Source organism: Microcaecilia unicolor, chromosome 4 (genome assembly GCF_901765095.1).
Source record: "Microcaecilia unicolor chromosome 4, aMicUni1.1, whole genome shotgun sequence".
Taxonomy (NCBI): Eukaryota; Metazoa; Chordata; class Amphibia; order Gymnophiona; family Siphonopidae; genus Microcaecilia; species Microcaecilia unicolor.
Window position 1 is genome coordinate 62,206,094 of NC_044034.1, and position 23,566 is coordinate 62,229,659.

A 23,566-nucleotide genomic window follows, 5' to 3' on the forward strand; every position below is an offset into this window, starting at 1 on the left:
TCAGAATTATTGGGATTAATGTTACAAAAGTTCACTGATTTCCTAAGTGAATAATCACATAATAGCCTCCCAGGTCTGCTGCCATAGCTTTAATCTCCATCATGTCCACCCATTTGTGAAACAATACCACCAGCTCTGCTTTCTTAGTACCTGAAGGTACTCACACAACATCCCCCATCTTTTTGTTTTAGCATGCTAAGATAGGTATCAGAGCATGGCTACTGTTGCTCTGTACCTGTTTAAAGCTTGTAAGATCTTCCATAATTGGTGATGAAATCCCAACATTCCAAGAAATACATCTCAGTAAAGGCCTCATCTGAACCAACTGGTCATGGCCAAATGATACAAGGTTCTGTCTTCTCCAGGAGGTATCCCAACCTTCAAACCCTTGCTTTGCTTCAATAGGCATGGAACCCGGCACTTCCAATTGGTGTACTTGTTATTTCACCTCCCCTATTCCATCTCCAGTCTCTAAGATGAAAGCTGAACCTTCCCATCCCATCCTCTTCCCTTCATTATGTTTGATGTCCTAGGCCTGAACCCCCACCCTTTTGGACCTATCCTAACACTTTTTCTTCTATTTTAATTCCATGCAATGATTATAACCACTTCTGGCTTGGTATGGACTGCAGAACTCACAGCTGAGGTGACAACAATCTGTTCACATTTACCCATTCCACTCCATTCATGATTTTATAGACTTCTATCAAATCCCCCCCCCCCCCCCATATATATATATATATATACACACTGCCATTTCTTCTCTAAGCTGACGAGCCCTAACATTAGCCTTTTCTCATATGAGAGGAGTTCCATCCTCTTACTCATTTTGGTTGCCTTTCTCAGTACCTTGTCCAGTTTTTTAAATGCAGCAACCAGGATTGCACACAATACTTAGTGCGGTCTCAGATGTATTATGTTATGCTTTGTTTTATTTTCTATTCCTTTTCTAATAATTCCCTATTATTGTTTGCTTTTTTTTTTTTATCACTGCCACACATACTTGAGCATAAGATTTTAACATAATGTCCACAATATCTGCTGACATGTACTGTGTTACAATAACACCTAGCTCCTTTTCCTTGGTGACTCCTAATATAGAACCTAGTATTGTGTAGTTGTAATTTGGGTTATTCTTCTCAATGTACATCACTTTGCACTTGTCTACATGGAATTTTGGATCACATGGCAAAAACAAGGTACATGAGATATAAGTGCTTTTATTAATCCTTCTTCCATTAATTGGAGAACCTACGCGGAAATGCAATCATATCATTTGAGGGATTCTGAATTTTTCAGGTGGCTACAGCTTAGATCAGTGATTTGTAAATGTAACCTATAGAGACCTAAAGGAAGTACTAAATTTAATTACATACTGCACAAAATGTAATAACGGTCATATTGCATCTCATTTTTATAATCTCAAAAATTTAAATCCTCAAATAAATAAATACAATCAAAAAGGATATGTTTAAATGTACCTATGTGCATAAATACTGGGTCTGAGTTTAGGCTACCATCTGTACTATTCTCAATATGCAAGGACCTATGTTAGAAATACCTTTTACTGAAATCACTTTGGTTTCAATCCTAACTCAAAGAGAACATTTGTCCTTTACAAGATTCTTTGCTTTCTCTTAAAATTGTTTTAGGCTTCTGGAAAAACTTAGATAAGGTGGACTTCTCTAATTAGTGGAATTTGGTGTGTATTACATATAAATTTAGATGTACTTAGCAAAAAAAAAAAAAAAAAAAAGCGAGTTTCAAGTAAGTCTTTACTACAGTGGTCTACCTTAAAGAAAGAAGTACATCTAAAAAAAAGTACATCTTAAAGAAGTGGAGGAGTAGCCTAGTGGTTAGTGCAGTGGACTTTGATCCTGGGGAACTGAGTTCAATTCCCACTGCAGCTCCTTGTGACCCTGGGCAAGTCACTTAACCCTCCATTGCCCCTGGTACAAAATAAGTACCTGAATATATGTATACCGCTTTGAATGTAGTTGCAAAATACCACACAAAGGCAGTATATCAAGTCCCATTTCCCTTTCCCTAATAGCAACACAAATTATCTACTGGAAATAACTTTGACATAGGATTTCTTTTTGTTTTTCTCCCCTTTAACAGATACCTAATGTGGATCCCATGCTTTGTTAATCTTGTTCCTGTTCTTTATATGCTCTCAGTTTGTTACTTGTTTTTATATTGCATTTTCCCTAAAGTTCAGTAAAAATACCAAAACCTCCCCCCCCCCCCTAAAAAAAAGGAAAATAAATACTTTGTTTGGGGACTAATAGCAATACCTTGGATGTCCAGTTTACTCAATCTCTCGCAACAAGGGATCCAAAATAACAATGGTGAGAGGGGGCAACCTTGGTACATGCCCCAGTGGCTATCAAAACAGAGATAATTCCATTAGTCCATACTCTAGCTTTTGGGGCTCTATATAATATTTTTATAGCTCCTATAAAGAATTCTCCCAAGCCACAGAATCTCAAAGCTGCAAACATGAAGCTCCAACAGACTATCAAATGCTTTTTTAGCATCAAAACTAATTAGAAGTGAGGGAACTCTCTCCCTTTGGATGTCCAGAGAGGCCAAAATTCTTACTTGTCTATCCCTCACAAATCCCACCTGTGGATATACTATCAGGTGAGGTAAAACTTGAGCTAAGAGGTTTGCCAAAATCTTCGCTTCATAGTTTAACAAAGATATAATTACCCAGTTACTTTGACAGCGTTGGGATAATAACTGGTTATGTTTCTAAGGTCACAAAGAGGGGAATAAAATGGGCGGAGCCAACTAATTCAAAAAAGATGGCCGGCCATCTTTTTTTTTTTTCGATAATACGGTTGGGGCCAGCCAAATCTCTACATAAATGTTGAAATCACCGGGTTTCAGATAGCTGGCATTGGTTTTCGCCGATAATGGAAACCGAGGGCGGCCATCTCAAAACCGGCCAAATCCAAGGCATTTGGTCGTGGGAGCAGCCAGCATTTGTAGTGCACTGGTCCCACTAACAATATAAAAAGCCCTTCCCTTACCGATATGGAAAGGAAAATGGGCATGCATGCAAATGAGCTGCTCGCTATTAGCTCATTTGCACACAATTTCCTTCCTAAGGAGGGGAAGCTACGGCAGTTGAGGACGTCCTTCCCTGCAATTGGAGTTGAGGACGTCCAAAATGTTTCTGCGAGAAGGACAGCCATGCCTTTCCTATGCCTCTGACACCCTTTTTATTTATTTGGATTTTGGATCACAAGTAGCAGCAGTGGAATTTGAACTGGCCACCTCTAGATTGCAAGACCAGTGCTCTAACCACTAGGCCACTCTGCCATTCCTCCACGCTACTCTACTCCCTTGAAAATTGGCCATCCCTGTGGATGTCCAAAATGTTTGAAAGAAGGACGTCCATGCCTTCATTATGCCTCCGCTGACACATACATACCTCCCCCCCTCCAGGGACCTGCATACTGCTCCCTCCCCCACAGGTATGGCCAAATTTCAAGGGAGTGGCAGAGTGGCCTACTGGTTAGAGCACTGGTCTTGCAATCTAGAGGTGGCCGGTTCAAATTCCACTGCTGCTATTTGTGATCCAAAATCCAAATAAATAAATAAAAAGGGTGTCAGAGGGCATAGCAAAGGCATGGCTGTCCTCCTCACAGAAACATTTTGGACATCCTCAACTGCCATCGCAGGGACGGAGGCATAGCAAACGATATATTCTAAAAAAAAAAAAAAAAAAGGACAAACGTTTTTGAAGTTGTTTTTTTCGGGTTGGGAGGTGGTTAGTGGTCATCTGGTCAGTTTGGGTACCTGTTTGATGCTTGGTCGTGAAAAAAATGGACTAAGTTGGCCAAATGCTCGTCAGGGCCGCCCTTCTTTTTTCCATTATCGGCCGAGGGTGGCTATCTCTTAACCACGCCCCGTCCCGCCTTCACTACCCTGCTGACACGCCCCCTTGAACTTTTGCCATCCCCACGACGGAAAGCAGTTGAAGCCGGCCAAAACTGGCTTTCGATTATGCCGATTTGGCCGGCATTGGGAGAAGGGCGGCCATCTCCCGATTTGTGTCAGAAGATGGCCACCCTTCTCTTTCGAAAATAAGCAGGAAAGTTAACCAGTTAAGTGCTGGCTTTGAACCTGTCAATATTATATACGTTTATTTCTCTAAAAATGGATGTTTATGTTGCACACATTCATTTCTACTGTATTTCAGAACAGGCTCTATTTCGGTAGATTCTATTCTAAAATACTGGTGAAACCTAAGATGCACTCACCTGGACATCTCAAGTCCTGTTATCTAAAATGGGGCTGTATAAGGGTTAAAATTGGAAAGCTCACTGGAATAGAGGTTTCACTTTCTTATATTGTTCCCTTGGACTAGAGTATATGCAGGGTTTCTTTCTCTATCCCCAATAATTTAAGCATAGAAATAAGACACATAGCTTGAAGAAAAAAAATCTATTTAACCATCAAGAAAAATACTGATTATATAGCTCAGTGTTTCCTAAAGTCCATGCAAAAACACAGTCCATCAACCATTTAAGGCTTCAGCTTTGTTTTATGCGAGTGAAAATGTCCTTTCAGATGAGGTACTGGTTGCTGGAATAACTAAAAGATACTTTGCAAGCTGACTTAATTTAGGCCAACCCATTTCCTTGCTCTGCCAAAATGACAAAACATTCTCACAAGCGTCAGGTTTTTTAAGTAGTAGTTCTTTTGGAGGTATTACCGCTTTAAAACTCCCCATCCTTGCAGTAAAACCATGATCATTAATACCGTTACCACAGTAATACCATGCAGATTGTCCCTGTCTCCGTGAGAATTAACTGTGGTTACCAAGTGGATATCCACTTCCCTATTACTATGCCACACTCTTCCTTAGACTTTGCTAATAGTTACAAGGTGAGTGCCTTTATACTACCTCTATGATCATAAATCAGTAATTTCTGAATAGAAATGTTAGCAAAACACCCTTTTCAGAGGGTTCCACACTGTAATATGATCTGTGGTGTCACCTGTTTCTACTTGGCCTCTTGGCTACACAGTAAAATATTTCATTGTATTGTAAGATTATCATCAAATCTATGCAGTTTATCTCATTAATTGTATTTATGCTTATATCTGGTCACTTTACTACTGTTATGCAGTTAACAAAATTGTAAGTTATGTTAAATTGTACCTACTGTACACTGCCTTGGGTGAATCTCTTCATAAAGACTGTTTAATAAATCCCAATAAATAAATAAATATGGATCAGATGCTTTCAACAACTGTTGAATTGTCCGAAATCCTACCTACCAAATGTTTGGCAAAACACTTTGTGGAACAAGCCCTTTGGATCCATGTGCATAAATGAACTGACAACAATAGCAAAAGCTGGTTCACACTGATGAAATATGTCTTAAAGGTGTATTGTACATTAATACCCAACAATTCTGAACAATGGACAATTGACTGCAGATCTGTTCCTTATACTTTCCACAATGCATGTGACTATCCCAATAAATCAATTCAAAAATATTTATTTTAGAAACTTAACAGAACATCACAAAATATCTGTAATGCATATACATATATACAATTATGTACATTTTAGTGGTGTATAGACCTAAAACATATTTCTGCCCTTTTTTAAAATCACAAATATATTTTTCTATACTTTAGTTAATTCAGAAAAAAACAATCAATCAAAAAACTTCAAATTATATATATATATATAACTGCACGTTGAAAAATAAATACATTCATGATTCACACTGCAAATATTTACAGAAATAGGTTATTTGGTATCCATTACAACACTTCCATCCTTATCTTTGATTCTTACTCTCCCTGAGGCATATTTAGTTTCTTGATGTCCATCGTTGTATACCGTCTTGACAGTACCATCTGGGTATTCTCGTCTCTTGAACTGTGAGGTGTGCAGTTCCCTTTGTCCATTATCAAACTCTATGATTTTGCTTCCATCACTGCAAGACAGCAGAATATGTAAAACTTTCAATATTATACACCAATTAAGCCTCAATATTCCAGATTTAATGTTTAAATTCTTCAGATTGTATATCATTTTAACTGCTTTGCTTATCAGACATGTATTTATTTTGTTTTGAATTGAAATCTACTACAAGAAATGCCAAAGGCAATTAACAACAATAAAACCAATCAATCAAAACAATTTAAAATCCCCTTCTATAATAATGCATCACACTCTCCTAATATCTGGAACCCCCAGCTGTTCCCTTTCTCCCTTCCACAATTTTATCCAAATGCCTGTCTCCGCAACCAGACCTTCACCCCTTTGCAAAACTGGAAATCTTTCTTGTTGAACCATCTTGAGTATTTGATTCCGTTGTTTAGAGTGTTCCAAATAGCCCGAAGCTCCAACAGATTGATCTGGAGATCTTATTGCTATGGACCAAGCACCCTGTTTGTTAAGCCCATCTACATGAGTTTCCCAACCCAGGTGAGATGCATCCGTTGTCAGCACTTTTGGTGGCTGAGAAATTTGGAATGGAAGTCCGAGTCAAATTGGATCGAATGGTTCACCACAACAGGAAGTGAGCAAGCTCTGGGGGGACACGGATGACATCTCCCAGGTTCCCCATGGCTTGGCACAACTGAGAAGTTAGGGCCCGTTGGGCATTTCTCATATGAAGGCGTTGTTATGGGCATCACAAACTGTGGACGCCATATGTCCCAACAACCTCAACATCTGCTGAGTTGTGACCTTCTGAGAGGTTGCAAACCTGAGAAGCCAGTGTGACTACAGAAGATGGAAGGCTCGAACCTTCTGCGTATCGAGCAGGGTTCCAATGAATTCCAATTGCTGAACAGGGTGGAGATGGGACTTGGGTAGTTTAAAATGAGCCCTAGAAGCTAGAGCATCTGAGCACCGTCCTCTGACATACTCTTCACTAGCCAATCATTGAGATAAGGGTACACATGGACTCAAAACCACGAATTATGCAGTATAATCAGTGCTTTTTTTGTAGTAAAAAAGGTACAAGTACTCATTATGGGTAACCTTAGGAGCAGGGTCACTATCTATGGCTCTGTCCCTACGGTAGCCACATCCCTTTTACCAGCCATGGTGCATATAAACAGGCATCATTGAAAATATTACACCAGTATAGGAGAAGAAAAATAACTTGATTTTTTTTCATTATAATTTCTGTAAACCGTTACAGCTCTAGTATACCCAAAATGACACAAACCAAATCAGCACACACACCAGGAATTAGAACAGTCTTGCCAAATCTGAAACACAATATTTATCAAAATCTCAGAATCGCAAATAGATCCCTATTCAGAGACTACCTTGCAGTTTCACATGCAGAACAGAGATAGCCTCTCTTCAAATTCTTCAAAAATCAACCTGAAATCTAAGAAGCTAGACTCTGTATACAGCACAATACCAGAAAAACAAAAATAAATTCCTCCTATACAGTTCAAAATAAAATAGCAGATGTAAATTCTCAAATTGGACATATTCCAAACACTAAAATAAAAATAAAATGATTTTTTTCTCCCTTTGTTGTCTGGTGACTTTGTTTTTCTGATCATGTTGGTCCCAGTCTATGATTCTGCTGCGCTCTCTCTCTCTTTCTGTTCTCTTAACTCCGTTTCAAGGGCTTCCTGTCAATTTATTTATTTCTTTACTTTCCTACTTCTTCATTTCTTGCCCTACATCCTTAAGTAAAAGCTGGGTCCTCCGCAGACTTGATTGGAGGAGGTACACTGTTGATCCAGCATTTGCCTATTTTCTCCATCCATGTGCAGTTTTTCTCCTCTCTTCCCTTTCCCTCATCTCTATCCATGTGCATCTTGTTTTCTCTTCACTCCCATCCATCCATGTCCAGCACTTCTCTTCCCTGCCCTCATCCATGCCCAGCCATTCTCCTTTCTCCTCTGCTCTCCTCTCCATCCATGTCCAGCAATTCTCCTCTCTTCCCTGTCCTCCCCTCCATCCATGTCCAGCGATTCTCCTTTCTCCCCTCCCTCCAGCCATCCATATCCAGCAATTCTTCTCTCTCCCCTTCCATGTACACAAATTCTTCTCTCCCACCCTCCTTTCCCATCCATATCCAGCGATTCTCCTCTCCCCGTCCTCCCCTCCAATTCTCCTTTCTCCCTCGCCCTCCCCTCCCATCCATGTCCAGTGATTCTCCTTTCTCCCTTGCCCTCCCCTCCATGTCCAGTGATTCACCTTTCTCCCCTGCCCTCCGCTCCCATCCATGTCCAGCAATTCCCTTGCTCTCCACCCATCCATGTCCAGTGATTCACCTTTCTCCCCTGCCCTCCGCTCCCATCCATGTCCAGCAATTCCCTTTTTTCCCCCTGCCCTTCCCTCCCATCCATGCCAGGCATTTCTCTCCCCCTGCCCTTCCTCCTTCTCCCTCTGCCTGCAAGTCCGGGCCAGTAGTAATCAGCCAAACAGAAGGCCCAGAACCAGCGCTGAGGAGCCTTCACGCCCAGCGCCATGTGCTCAGGAAGGCCATTAGTTCCGTCCTCTCTGATACATATATGTCAGAGGGTCAGTACCAACAGGGACTGCCACGAGTCGATAGGCTGGAACTAAGGCTGAGTGTGCTGGTGCCGGACCGCTTGCACTGAGTGACTGCGGACTCTTGAGCAGGCAGTGAGAAGAAACGGGGGCAGGATATTAAAAAAGGTACCGGTACACCTTACCAGCGCATACCGGCACAAAAAAAGCACCGAGTATAATAAATACTGGTGTACAAATTACAGTAAAATATGCTAAAAGTTCAAAAGACCACCAGTGAATGCAAAGTTCTTATGGTAATGTGACCTTGTTTTTTGTTGTTGTTTTTTTAATTCTATTTTTAAAAAAAGGAGAAAGACCTCAGAGAGCCATAGGATTACCTAGGGTACAACCAACCTACAACTGAACCGGTATCAGATTTCTTTCATTAATTTCAGAAAACTCTTTTCTATTTTTAAATATTTTCAAGTGCTTTTAGTGGGCATCAAAACTCAATCAAAATTTTAAAATATTCAAAAATTCACATGGTGGTTTAAAACGCCAAGGAAAACGGCACTTATACTGAACGGGGCCACCGTTCCACCCATCTTGGCTTCTTCAAGAACTTGGGCTGCTGCTTGTCAACACTTCACGCATTATGATATTTGGTGTTCCGTGTACCCTGCATGACTTCTCGCTGCTGTTTACCCAGTTTCAACCAGAATATATTTTAAAAACCCATCAAGGTCTATTTCAACTTCGGGTAAACTGCTCACCATCTCTGCACCTACTGAAAGGTACAAACCTGAGAAGCCAATCATTTTCCACTCTCAGTCGTGGGAGGAAGGCTCAAACTCTGTGTATCGAGCAGGGCTGAAATGAATTCCAGTTGCTGGACAAGGAGGATAGTGAAATCCTCACTCATGGGACGTCCACAATCCTGATTCTCAATCTACTTCCACATACAGTTCAAGTCCCTCCTAACAAAAAGTGTTTTCACTGCTGCTCTTTATCTTTTCTCTTATTTCCCGTCTTCACAGCCTCTATTCATGGGGTAAACTGCTAGCAAGTCTCTTCTTACACATCAAGTGACTCCCAACTGATTGTTATTCTTTAGGAAGGAAAACATTTTATGTCCTGGTCATATCCATCTGCCTCGTTTGTCTTTGACTACCTCTAATACAGAACTCCAGGGTGTGCTGGAAGAGGGTTGGAGGAGCACCATGCAAATAAGGATTGCGACTGCATCAGAAACCCTGGAGCCTGTTTTCAGCTATAGTCATTCCACTGACTTGTGAGATCTCAGGGGTTGGGCAATTAAAGTCCGAGGGCCACAACCCAATCGGGTTTCCGAGACTGCCACAATGAACATGAACGAGATCTATTTGCATACAAATACATGCAAATCAATCTCATGCATATTTATTGTGAAAATCTTGAAAAAACATGACTGGGTTGGGTTCCTCAAGGACTGTGGTTGCCCAAGCCTGTGATATTAGATAATGCTGAGATAGAAGCCAGCAAGCTAGCAACAATCTGACCCAGAAAGGCAGTGCCAGAGGGCACTGTGATGCAAAAAGAAACCACATGTAGTTGCAGTTCTGAAGTCATTCCCAGTATCATGGATAGCCAGCCCAAAAAGTGAAACTAAGTTCAGCCTACAGGAGAAGAAAAACTGCCAAGAAACCGCTGGAAGGACTATAAACTGACACACTGCTCTAAGTGGGATAGGGTGTTTCTGGTTGGCTGCTGAGAAAACAAGCAATCATTGCATTCAGATTTGATTATAAGGAGCAAGTAGTACACACATACACACACATTTTCTACAGCATAAGGTTGTGCATTATTTAAAAAAAAACAGCATTATTAAAAAAAACAACTGTGAAATTACTGGATCTCTTACAGCTGAACACGAACAATGGTGCCATCTGGAAATATGTTTTCTTCACTCCCATCAAGAAACAAATTCTTAACAGTCTGATCTGGGAATGTAATTTCTTTTTTTCCATCAGGGTAATGCTTTTCTATTAAAAAGAAAAATAAAAAAAGCATAAGGTATGTGTCATTCCAACAGTACGTGAGAAGAAATATATTGATATTACAATAGTTTAGAAATCTTTTAAAGTAGTGTTTACCTATCTGTCCATTTGAGAAATGTAAGACTTCAAGCCCATCTGGATAAGTGGTATGGGTTGTATGGGCATCAGCATAGTAGTAAATCTGTTGAAAAAAACAGCGTCATGAAGATTTCTTCTAGAAAAATAGTGTACTTGCCGAATTAGTCCACTTGGACAAGAATAAACAAAAGGTCTAACAAATCCCTCACTTTTACAATGGTGCTCTTTTCAAAGCTGTGAAATAAGAGTAGCCCTGAACTAATGAGGGAGGGGCTGGAAAACATGGTCATCACACCTGCATTACTGAGGAGGGTCAAATTAAAAAGAACCTGCAATGGCCTACAGTTGAAAAATATTTGGAAATTTTAAAAAGGGACCTGGAGAAACAGCCAAACAAGAGCTCTCTGCCAAATTTAGGTAGCAAACAATGGGGAGGTCTGAGATGTGGAAAGGGAGAGCAGAAAGAACAGGACAGCAGTATTGAAAACAAGTCAGACTCTATTCTCTTGAGAAGTAAAAGATGAAGTCATAAGGAAAAAAACAAGATTCAGGAAAATGAGGTGGGATACATCGGAGCTTCATCACAATGGGACAGGTAGCATTCATTGTTAGTAAGCAGAATGAATCAGCTCATGTGGGTGACATCATCGAATGGCACTGAGATGGAATAACTGTCTCAGAGTTCTCAGCTTACTAGAAAAGGGTCCCAAATCCCTATGGTTCTGCTCCGTTTCACTTTTTCTTATCTACCATCTAAGTGTGAGATTAGTTTTCTCACACCTCTACAATAGATTTTATGCGTTTTCTTTTTCATTACACTTATTTTCTCTCACAAGATCGGGAGAAATGTTGGCTCTCATAGATGCTAATGTGTGACAATAATATGACCAGGGTGGATGCACACGATAAACGTATTTTCTGCCTTGAAGCAGACCACAACATAAGTAGTTGCTACAACTGTGGACGGATGTCACCAAGGGCAAGGAGATTCATTGACATCTTCAGGCTTCACAGTGCTTGGCCAGCTATTCTACGGAGATTATAATACCAGCCATCTTCAGTGGGATCAGCTAATACTCCCTCAGATAGCAGCCTCCTGTGTCCATCTTGAGAAAAGGAAAGTACACAGGTTTATTTAAGCAAGTGCCAAGCTCCCAGTCACCAACGAACTCCAAATCAGCACAGAATACCATTAAGAAACCACCTACATCATAGCCATAGCACAGAACAAAAGCACAATACTTCTAGCACTGAATACCATATACATCAAAAGCTCAATGTATAGTCAAATGAAAATGAACACAGTAAGCTAAGGGGTAAGACTTGGTGCCATGACATCTGCAAAGTAACATGTGCAGAAGAAATGTTCTTCCCCTAAGCATTTGTAGTGTTCAGGAGATTTATCTTTTGCTCTCTGCTTTGCACCCAGCACATAAAACTGATACAGATAAACCACCCAAAAATATCCAGAGGATAACCTCTCCAATTGTACTGAGTGTAGAAGATGAGTTTTCCTCATTTATCACTCAAAACTGAAGCCTGCTCAAACACCAGCGACACTTTAAATATTATTTTAAAAGTTATGCCTGGTTTTCAGGAGCAGGATCCACCTACATGAATAGAAGCACCACAATGTTCATCAGCACTAGCTTTAAAACAACCCTCTCATGAAATTTTTGTCTTCTTGTTATCAGCAAATGGTCCTTATTCATTTTAAAAATATTCTCTTGAAGTGTTCTGCTCCCACTCCAAACATTCCATGGACTACAGTGATATCTTCACTCATCAGGAGTCACAATCATCCCATCATTCAGTTTAAAAAAAAAAAACATGCTAAAGATATTCCTTCTAATCCATTGTGGCCCCTTGCAAGAAGTGCTTCACCTGTTGAAGACACCTTATATCCTCAATAGCTAAGGAGGTCCCTCTCCCTAACAAACAGAATATTAAGCCTAGGTCAGACATTTTTGGCCTTCTCCATTACATAGGGATTCTTAAAGATGTACTAGCTGCCCTTGTTCACAAACTACTCATGGAACAACAGACTTGTATGTGGCATACACCAGTATCTATCCTTCTGATCTGGAATTAAATACAAGATTCCACTTATTCCTTTTTTTTTTTTTTTTTCAATAAAGTCTAATTACCCCACCATCCTATATTGGTGGAATCAGGTATGAAAAAGCTGAAAACAAATAGGGATCATATCCCTAACAAGGATCCAAATTTGTTGGATCAATGGGGAGAAACATTTTCCACAGATCCATGCTATCAGCTGTGCATAGTACAGTACATTGATTTATCAGTATTTTTTAAAATTTATATTCCACTAATCAGAGTTACAAGTGAATTAAAAACTCATCGTTATCTAATGTCCCATTAAACAGAAGGGGCCCGGTTGAGTAGAAGGCGACAAAGGGTAGTGGTAAATGGAGCTCAGTCTGAGGAAAGGGATGTTACAAGTGGTGTGCCCTAAAGATTGGTTCTTTGGATGGTTCTTTTAACATTTTTTTAAGTAATATTGCGGAAGGGCTGTCTGGTAAGGTTTGCTTCTTTGCAGATGATTCCAAAATCTGCAATAGAGTAGACATCCCTTGATTGTGTGGACAACACGAGGAGGGACCTAGAAAAGCTTGAAGAATGGTCCAGAATTTGGCAACTAATATTTTGCAGGGTTATTTATTTGGGCTACAAAAAACCCAACGGACAAGTACAGTTTAGGGAGTGAAGTACTGTGCATGAAAGAGGAGTGGGACTTGGGGATGATCATATATGATGATATTAAGGTGGCCAAACAGAAAAGACAAAAGCCAGAAGGATGCTTGGGTGCATAGGGAGAGGACTGGCCAGCAAAAAAATGGAGGTGATAATACATCTGATTAAGTCTCCAGTAAGGCCTCATTTACGTACTATGTACAATTTTGGAGATGACATCTTCAAAAAGATAGAACAGAGTCAGTCCAGAGGGTTGCTACTAAAATGGTCAATGGTAATCATAAAGTGTAAGGGGACAGACAGAGATTTCAGTATGTATACTTTAGAAGAAAGGTGGGACACAGGAGATATAACAGACATTTAACGAAGCTCCATGGCATAAATGCTCAGGAAGAGAGTCTCTTTCAATTGAAAAAGTTCTGGAACGAGGTGGCATAGGATGAAGGTGAAAGGGGACAGCCTCAGGATTAACCTAAGGAAATACTTATTCACAGAAAGGGTAGTGAATATATAGAATGTCTTTCCCGTGAAGGCTGTAGAGACGACGACTGTATCTCAATTTAAGAAAACTTGGGACAAGTACACAGGATCTCTAAGCGAGAGGGATAGTAAATAGAAATTGAAGTCAGATAAAACTATATGGCCTAGCCAGTCTGCCCATCTATACTATGTGTGATTTGATTTTCTTGCAAAAGCAAAATTCACATCAGATTCATTTGCCAGACTCATAGTCCTCCTTACATATCTTTGTTGTGCACTGCTGTTTTGATAATTTCTCTAGAAGAGACGTGAATTTGGTCAAGCAATACCCAAGAACTTATTTGTATAAAGGATCCAACACTTTCAACTATTCTTCATGCTGGTGGCTCATACCAGGTTTTATTCCAAAGTGTCTGTGAACTATCACTTCTCACATCAGTACACCTGAGCATGTGACTTTTCAGTAACCCTCAGTTTGGGAGTCCTTACTTGTGTGGTCAATTCATCTTACTTATCTATAGAGAAAACTGCTTATCTGACGTTTTCAATAGATAGTAGGATAACTTCATCACATAATCCTACCTACTTCCCCAAGTGTTGGAGATTTGAACCAAGGGGGCTGTCCTGTGTGTGGGGCAAGTCTGCACATATGCAGAACCATTTTTTTAAATAAGTTATGAACTTGGAAAGAGCTGTTCTATCTTTGGAAACCAACAGATGTCATCACTGGCTTGGGTGGCTGATTTATCTTGCTATCTATGGTGAACCTCCATTACAAGTACACAACTCTGCTCTTTGCTGGGCAGAAAAAACGGCTACATTCTTAACTAACTTAATCAAACACCACTGGCTTTACCTAGGCCCTCAATGGCACTGATCATTTTATTTTGACCCAATAAAAAGAATGTAGCTCTCAAAAGCAAATCAACAGTTTATCAAGTTAGTTTAATGGTTCTCAAAACCTGTCCTGAGGAAGCAGCAGCCATTAAATTTTCAATTTTCCCAATGAAGATACATAAGAAATCTGTATGCAACGGATGCAGTGCATACAAATTTCTCTCATGCATGTTCACGTAACTGAAAACCTGACTGACTTTCCCCATAACAGACTTTAGGAACCACTGAATTAATCCAACCAAATGGGTCACCTACAACTTGTTTGTCAACCTTTCTTTCTAGAAAGAGATAAAAAGTCTTTTCTAAATTATAAATTATTAAAATATGATTTTTAAGCTTATTGGACAACTTCTAGTGGCATCGCAGAATGAACAGGAGGTGCTCTCGCTAGCTCCCGGCTCCAACCCTTCCCTACCACCCCAAGTCTATACACCCCTAGATTTTCAGCATTCAAACTTACAGGAGAGTGAGCTAAATTGGTAGGAGAGCTGCCTTTGGAGTTTTTCTGTCTCCTATGGCATCAAAGCTGCCGAAAAGAGACAGTAAAAAACCTTGTAGAGCCGAATCAAAGATGGTGGATGCTACTTGCTCACCCGCTTCCTCTGTGGGTTCGGCTTGGAAGGCAGGATTACCTGGGAAATCACTGCAGTGATGGAAAAATCTTTTGACAAAAAATTCCAAACAGATCTGCAAAAAGCTGGAATCCTTGGATCACCAGATGGAGGGGCTGAGCAATGTGTGTCTTGCTGACTTAGAGGATTCTGCAAAAGAGGAGAAGGAACAACGTGCAGGTCTCACCAAGCACATATCAGCCTTAAAAGAAAAACTAGACAACACTGGGAATTAGACCTGAAGAAACAACCTCAGGCTTGTGGGTCTCCCAGAGTCTATTGTTGACCCAGAGCTGCAAGGTTGCTTGGAAATGTGACTGACTCAAAGCCTGAAGCAACCTATGAATGAGGGGCCACTTTATATAAGGGCCCGCTGTTTGGGTCCCTGTAGGGACTTCAATTCAAGACCCCAGGTGGTGATCCTTAAACTTCTTAACTTTGCTCACAAAACAGCAATCATGCAGGCACTCCGGAATGGAGAGAAATTAGAATATGACGCTAAGCACATTTTGTGCTTCCAGGATTATTCTGCAAGTGTGGCGATGATGCACAAAGTGCTTCTATTTGCTCTCAACTATTTAAATGAAAGAAAAAATTTGCATTCTTATATCCTGCAAAGTTGAGAGTTATGGATCCAGTGGTGTAGCCAAGGGTGGGCCCATGCCCACCCATTTTGGGCTCAGGCCCACCCAGTAGCAGCACATCTATGATGTGGCTGGCAGGGATTCCCCAAGCCCCGCCAGCCGAAAACTCCCAACAACTGTCCCTCCTGCATACCTTGTAAATACCAGATGCCTGCAGTGAGCAGCGACTGATACATACTGCTCGCATCAGCCCCACAGCCTTCCCGCTGATGTATTCCCGCCTATGTAGGAAGTTACATCAGAAGGAAGGCTGTGAGGCCAACATGAGCAGTGTGTATTAGCTGCTGCTCGCTGTCGGTGAAAATCTGCTATTTAAAAGGTATGCAGGGGAGGTGCTGATGTTTGAGGGACCATATGGCATGCAGGTGAGAGAGGAAGAGACCAAATCACTTGCGGAGTACTTCTGCCCACCCATCTTGGGCCCAGGCCCACCCAAAATTGGGTGTCTGGCTACACCCCTGTATGGATCAAGGACAGCAGTGAATATTTACATCATTGAAAGAGGCCAAGGACTATCTGGCCAGGTTGGGTACTGAACCTTCGTCCCCATCAGTAGCGACCTTAATGTCGCTTTAGCAACTTGCTATATGCTCCTTGACGTGAAAATCTGTTTGCTCCTTTTGGGAAAAAAAATCTTGAGTTATATTTATTTAGGGCTCCTTTTACAAAGCTGTGCTAGCAATTCTGGCATGGCATGGCAAATGCGAAGAAGCACAAAGGAAATGAATGGGTTTTGTCACATTTGCCGTGCTGGAATCGCTAACGTGACTTTGTAAAGGGAGCCCTTATTTATATTCCGCACAATCTAAATAATTCCTGGTGGATTACACTATCAACATATACAATGCTTCCACAATACAAAGAAAAAAACGTAGCAAAACAAAATAATTAAAAAAATCAATAAAATAAAATCAATACAGAACCTCCTCTGCTGTTCCTAACTCAACAGAAATGATACTAAAAAACCTGCAGTGAACTAATTCATACACAGAGACTGGCACAAAATTAGACAATAAAACAAACCCTGCAGGTAACCATAGACACCCCACCATATGTCTGGATAAAAAGAAAAGTTTTGAATTCCTTCTTAAGAAGGACAAAATGTTGAATTTCTCTCAAACTGGATGGAAGAGAATTCCATAACTTATCATGCAACACTGAAAGATGGAACTATCAACAAGTTCTTATTTGCAGATCTCAAATTATGAGTAGGTTGACATAGATGTAATCCTGTCGGAGAAACTGTTAGGACTTTAAAATTCAAAATCGTAACAATGATTTTTATCCTCTGCTCTATAGGCAACTGGTTTTTTTCAAGTTGTTAGGAGTTGCTACCCTGCTGAGCACTTCTATACCTGGGCAATTCTCCGTTATCATTATTTTTAGTCTTTTTTTTGTTTGTTTGTTTGTTTGGATCTCATTGATGTTTACATCCAGGCCTCAGGTCTGAATTCCAGCTCATATAATTTGTGTGTACAGGGTAAAATTTGTGTTTCATGTATTTTATTTAGACTCTCCTAAGTGGGTTTGGGTGTATGGGAAGGGGGATGAGTGTTTGCCCCTGGAGTGGGTTCCAACTGGAACCATTATATGCTTTTTTTTCTGGGGTGGTAGGAATAAAATGAAACTACAGATGGTTTTGAGGTGTGGGTATGTTTTTTTATTCTGATGTGTACATTTATATGGTTCTGTTTGGTCTATGTTTTGTTAATGGTTGGGTCGGATGGAATGCTGACGGTGGGAAGGGAAGAGGGTTGGTAGAGGGAAAGGGCAATTTGGAAACGTATGCTCATTCTAACCTTCAAATATTGCACCAGGGACTGCTTCTCTTGGTGGAGCTTTTTTATTGGTGGAGACTTGATAAGGAGGGAAGATGCAGGGCTGGGTCATCTCTCCCCCCTGAGCGTATCAATTTTTTAAAATCCAATTTTATTGTAAAAACCATGAAAAAGAAAGACATCAACATGACATCAATGACGTATCAAAAACAAAGAAGCAATGTGAACAACAAATTTCAAACCTCCCACCCATCAGAAAGCAAACCCCAACTCCCAGGTAACCACCGAAACCCAAAGCTACGGGTCATCTTCCAGTCACAGAAAATCCACAACCTAGCAAAAGGGTGGTCAATGCATGGACTGATCTGACCAGCTCGCATAGCTGTTAACTTTGTCATCTGATAAATATAACCCCATTAGTGCAAAATAATTGTAATAGGTGGAAGAGTGAGCTGTTTCCAAGCAGCGGCCAAGACTAGTTTACTGGCAACAAAGATACTGGTAGCCAGTTTATGAATTTCTGAATTTACTCCTCTCGGCCCGAAATGAAGCCGAAAATACTCCGCCTTGGCAGGATATACAACCCAAAGTATTTGATGGACCAACTGCAAGAGCTTTGTCTAATATTGTTGCGCCAAGGGGAAAAGCCACCAAATGTATTCTATGTCCCCTAAAGTTCCACAGTTCCTCCAGCATAGGTCTGTCCCATGGCCAAACATTTTAACAAGGCATTGCGGAGTGAAATACCAGGATTTTGCACCCACTCTCCATAAGACTGCTGGGGATTGAGACATTGAGCCAGTGGTTCCCAAAGATGGTCCTGGAGAGAGAAATGTGCATGCAGTGGAGGCAGTGCATGCAAATCTCTCTCATGAATATTCATTGTGAGTATCCTGAAAACCTGACTGGCTAGGGTGCCTCCAGGACCAGGTTTGGGAACCACTACCTTGAGCAAATACTTGAAGCATTTGTCCCATTGTCCTGGTTCATATGTAGCTCCCAAGTCTTGCTCCCCAGGGTGCATCACTTGATCTTTCTCTGGGAGACCTACTTGGGTGTAGTAATCTAGAAAATGGTTAAAATAATTTATTGGAATGTGGGTGGCATATCGCCCATATAATGTGCAAAATTTTACAAATGTTGAATAGACAATAGGCCTTTATAGCACTTTTACAGAAATACATCTAAATCATCCAGAACACGCTAAACCAAGGAAATGGTGGGTGAGAAAATGCATAGCTGCCCCAACTATCAACAGAAAAAGCAGGCTTAATTATTCTTTTGCACATAAATACATAAATACTGCCATACTGGGAGAGACCGAAGGTCCATCAAGCCCAGCATCCTGTTTCCAACAGTGGACAATCCAGGTCACAAGTACCTGGGCAAGATCCCAAAAAAGTACAATACATTTTATGATGCTTATTCTAGGAATAAGCCGTGGATTTTCCCCAAGTCCACTTTAATAATGGTCTATGGACTTTTCCTTTAGGAAGCCATCCAAACCTTTTTAAAACCCTGCGAAGCTAACCACTTTTGCTACATTCTCTGGCAACGAATTCCAGAGTTTAATTACACGTTCAGAGAAAAAATATTTTCTCCAATTCGTTTTAAATTTACTACTTTGTAGCTTCATAGCATGCCCCCTAGTCCTAGTATTTTTGGAAAGCGTAAACAGACGCTTCACGTCTACGCGTTCCACTCCACTCATTATTTTACAGACCTGTATCATATCTCCCCATAGCCGTCTTTTCTCCAAGCTGAAGAGCCCTAGCCACTTTAGCCTTTCCTCATAGGGAGGTCATCCCATCCTCTTTATCATTTTCATCACCCTTCTCTGTACCTTTTCTAATTTCACTATATCTTTGAGATACGGTTACCAGAATTTAACACAATATTCGAGGTGCAGTCACACCATGGAGCAATACAAAGGCATTATAAACGTCCTCATTTTTGTTTTCCACTCCTTTCCTAATAATACCTAACATTCTATTTGCTTTCTTAGCCGCACACTGAGCAGAGGGTTTCAACATCTCATCAACGATGACGCCTAGATCCCTTTCCTTGTCGGTAACGCCTAATGTGGAACCTTGCATTACATAACTATAATTCAGGTTCCTCTTTCCCACATGCATCACTTTGCATTTGCTCACATTAAACGTCATCTGCTATTTATATGCTCAGTCTCCCAATCTCGTAAGGTCCTCTTGTAATTGTTCACAATTCTCTTGTGATTTAACAACGTTGAGTAACTTTGTGTCATCAGCAAATTTAATTACCTCACTAGTTATTCCCATCTCTAGATCATTTATAAACATGTTAAAAAGCAGTGGTCCCAGTACAGACCCCTGGGGAACCCCACTATCTAACCTTCTCCATTGAGACTGACTATTTAACCAGTTTTTAATCCACAATAGGACACTACCCTCCTATCCCATGACTTTCCAGTTTTCTCTGGAGTCTTTCATGAGGTACTTTGTCAAACGCCTTTTGAAAATCCAGATACACAATATCGACCAGCTCACCTTTATCCACATGTTTGTTCACCCCTTCAAAGAAATGTAAAAGGCTGGTGAGGCAAGATTTCCCTTCACTAAATCCATGTTGGCTTTGTTTCATTAATCCATGCTTTTGAATATGCTCAGTAATTTTGTTGTTTATAATAGTCTCTACCATTTTGCCTGGCACCAACATCATGCTCACCAGCCTATAATTTCCCAGATCACCTCTGGAACCTTTTTTAAAAGTCAGCGTTACATTGGCCACCCTCCAATCTTCCAGAACCAAGCTTGATTTTAAAGATAAATTACATATTACAAACAATAGTTCTGCAAGTTCATTTTTCAATTCTATCAGTACTCTGGGATGAATACCATCTGGTCCTGGAGATTTGCTACTCTTCAATTTGTACCATTAAATTTGTACTCCAGTATGACAGTGTCCCACTGGTTATCCTCCTTCCACCAGGTCTCACAGATGCCTATTATATCTAAATTTTCATTTAGTGCAATATATTCTAACTCTCCCATCTTATTTCTTAGACTTCTGGCATTTGCATATAGACATTTCAAACTATGTTTGTTGTTTCTATTTACATCTTGCTCATTAGTTGACAGTGTTAATTTGCAATCTTTTGTCTGATTTTTATTTAAGGTCACCTATCTACTATGGTCTTTCTTGCAACTTCGCTATCTTCCCTGTTTTGGTGGTATCTTTGAAAGATACCTTGTTCCAAACCATGCGATTTTGTACAACTGTCAGCCTTCCCCCAGTTTCTAGTTTAAAAGCTGCTCTATCTCCTTTTTAAATGCCGATGCCAGCAGCCTGGTCCCAATCTGGTTAAAGTGGAGCCCATCCTTCTGGAATTGGCTCCCCCTTCCCCAGAATGTTGCCCAGTTCCTTACAAATCTAAAACCCTCATCCCTGCACCATCACCTCATCCACGCATTGAGACTCTGGAGCTCTGCCTGTCTCTTGGGCCCTGCACATGGAACGGGTAGCACTTCGGAAAATGCTACCCTAGAGGTTCTGGATTTGAGCTTTCTACCTAAGAGCCTAAATTTGGCTTCCAGAATTTCTCTCCCACATTTTCCTATGTCATTGGTACCCACATGTACCAAGACAGCCGGCTCCTTCCCAGCACTATTTAAAATCCTATCAAGATGACGCGTGAAGTCCCCCACCTTCGCACCAGGCAAGTGACCAGGTGATCCTCATGCCCACCAGCCACCCAGCTATCTACATGCCTAATAATCGAATCACCAACTACAACAGCTGTCCTAACCCTTCCTCCCTGGGCAGTAGCTCCTGGAGACACATCCTCGGTCAGAGAGGATATAGCATCCCCTGGTGTGCTGGTCCTGGCTACAAGATTACTTCCAGCTGCACCAGGGTGATGCTCTCCTTTTAGAAGATCTCCCTCCTCCAAGGCAGCACAAGGGCTGCCAGAATGCAGGTGAAACTTCTCTACAACGTCCTTGTAGGCCTCCTCTATGTACCTCTCTGTCTCCATCAGTTCCTCCACTACTCTAGCCTCAAGAGAACTGACTCATTCTCTGAAAGCTAAGAGCTCTTTGCATCAAGCACACTACTACTACTACTACTACTACTACTACTTAGCATTTCTATAGCGCTACTAGGGTTACGCAGCGCTGTACAAGTTAAAACATGGGGAAGGACAGTCCCTGCTCAAGAGAGCTTACAATCTAAAGGTAACAAACTATGTAGTCAGTGTAGTCAGTGTATCATGAATGGGGAAGGTGGTTAGGCGCCAAAAGCAAGGGAGAAGAGATGGGTTTTGAGTAAGGACTTGAAGATGGGCAGGGAGGGCGCATGGCGTATGGGCTCGGGGAGTCTGTTCCAGGCATAAGGTGATGCAAGGCAGAAGGGACGGAGTCTGGAGTTAGCGGTGGTGGAGAAGGGTACAGATAGGAGTGATTTGTCCTGAGAGCGGAGGTTACGGGTGGGGACATAGGGGGAGAGGAGGGTAGAGAGGTAATGGGGGGCTGCAGATTGAGTGCATTTGAAGGTCATTAGGAGAAGCTTGAACTGAATACGGTAGCGAATCGGGAGCCAGTGAAGCGACTTGAGGAGAGGGGTGATATGAGAGTATCGGTTCACGCGGTAGATAAGACGTGCAGCGGAATTTTGGACAGATTGAAGGGGGGATAGGTGGCTAAGCGGGAGACCAGCAAGGAGAAGGTTGCAATAGTCAAGACGAGAGGTAACGAGTGAGTGGACGAGGGTTCGGGTGGTCTGTTCAGAGAGGAATGGGCGGATTTTGCTAATATTATAGAGGAAGAAGCGACAGGTCTTAGCTGTCTGCTGGATATGGGCAGAGGAGAGGGAGGAGTCAAAAATGACTCCGAGATTGCGGGCTGACGAGACGGGGAGGATGAGGGCATTGTCAACAGAGACAGAGAGTGGGGGAAGAGGAGAGGAGGGTTTGGGTGGGAAGACAAGGAGCTCAGTCTTTGCCATGTTCAGTTTCAGATGACGGTTGGACATCCAGGCGGCGATATCTGAGAGGCAGGCCGAGACTTTGGCCTGGGTTTCGACTGTGATGTCGGGAGTGGAGAGGTAGAGCTGGGTGTCATCGGCATAGAGATGGTACTGGAAACCATGTGATGAGATCAGTGAGCCCAGGGAAGAGGTGTATATCGAGAAAAGAAGCGGTCCAAGGACAGATCCTTGAGGAACCCCAACAGAGAGCGGGACGGGGGTGGAAGAAGAGCCATTAGAAAATACTCTGAAGGTGCGTTGGGAAAGATATGAGGAGAACCAGGAGAGGACGGGGCCCTGGAACCCAAATGAGGACAGTGTGTCAAGAAGTAAATTATGATTGACGGTGTCAAAGGCAGCAGATAAGTCGAGGAGGATAAGGATGGAGTAGTGACCTTTGGATTTGGCAAGGAACAGGTCATTGCAGACTTTGGAGAGAGAGCTGTTTCTGTTGAGTGTAGTGGGCGAAAGCCGGATTGAAGCGGATCAAGGATGGCCTGAGAGGAGAGAAAATCAAGGCAGCGGCTGTGGACAGCGCGTTCAAGTAATTTGGAGAGGAAGGGTAGAAGGGAGATGGGGCGGTAATTGGAGGGGCAGGTGGGGTCAAGTGATGGTTTTTTGAGAAGTGGAGTGACTACAGCGTGCTTGAAGGTGTCAGGGACAGTAGCAGTGGAGAGAGAGAGGTTGAGGATGTGACAGATTGAGGGGTTAACTGTAGGAGAGATGTTGGTAAGCAGATTGGTGGGAATGGGGTCAGAGGAACAGGTGGTGCACTTAGAGGAAGAAAGAAGGCGAGCAGTTTCCTCTTCGGTGATCTCAGGGAAGGAGGAGAAGGAGGACA

At 41.7% G+C, this 23,566-nt stretch overlaps 1 protein-coding gene across 1 annotated transcript in view; it reads right to left on the minus strand.

Moving 5' to 3' along the window:
* Positions 1-5,609: 5,609 nt before the first annotated feature.
* Positions 5,610-23,566, minus strand: part of LOC115468512 (centromere protein J-like) — a 29,681-nt gene continuing 11,724 nt past the window's right edge. The window contains exons 2-5 of the mRNA XM_030200281.1: positions 15,324-15,452; positions 10,618-10,702; positions 10,386-10,506; positions 5,610-5,969 (exon numbers count right to left, since the gene is read on the minus strand). Of these exons, the coding sequence (XP_030056141.1) occupies positions 5,780-5,969; positions 10,386-10,506; positions 10,618-10,702; positions 15,324-15,452 (525 nt within the window). The 3' untranslated portion in view covers positions 5,610-5,779. The remainder of the gene's footprint in view (positions 5,970-10,385; positions 10,507-10,617; positions 10,703-15,323; positions 15,453-23,566) is intronic.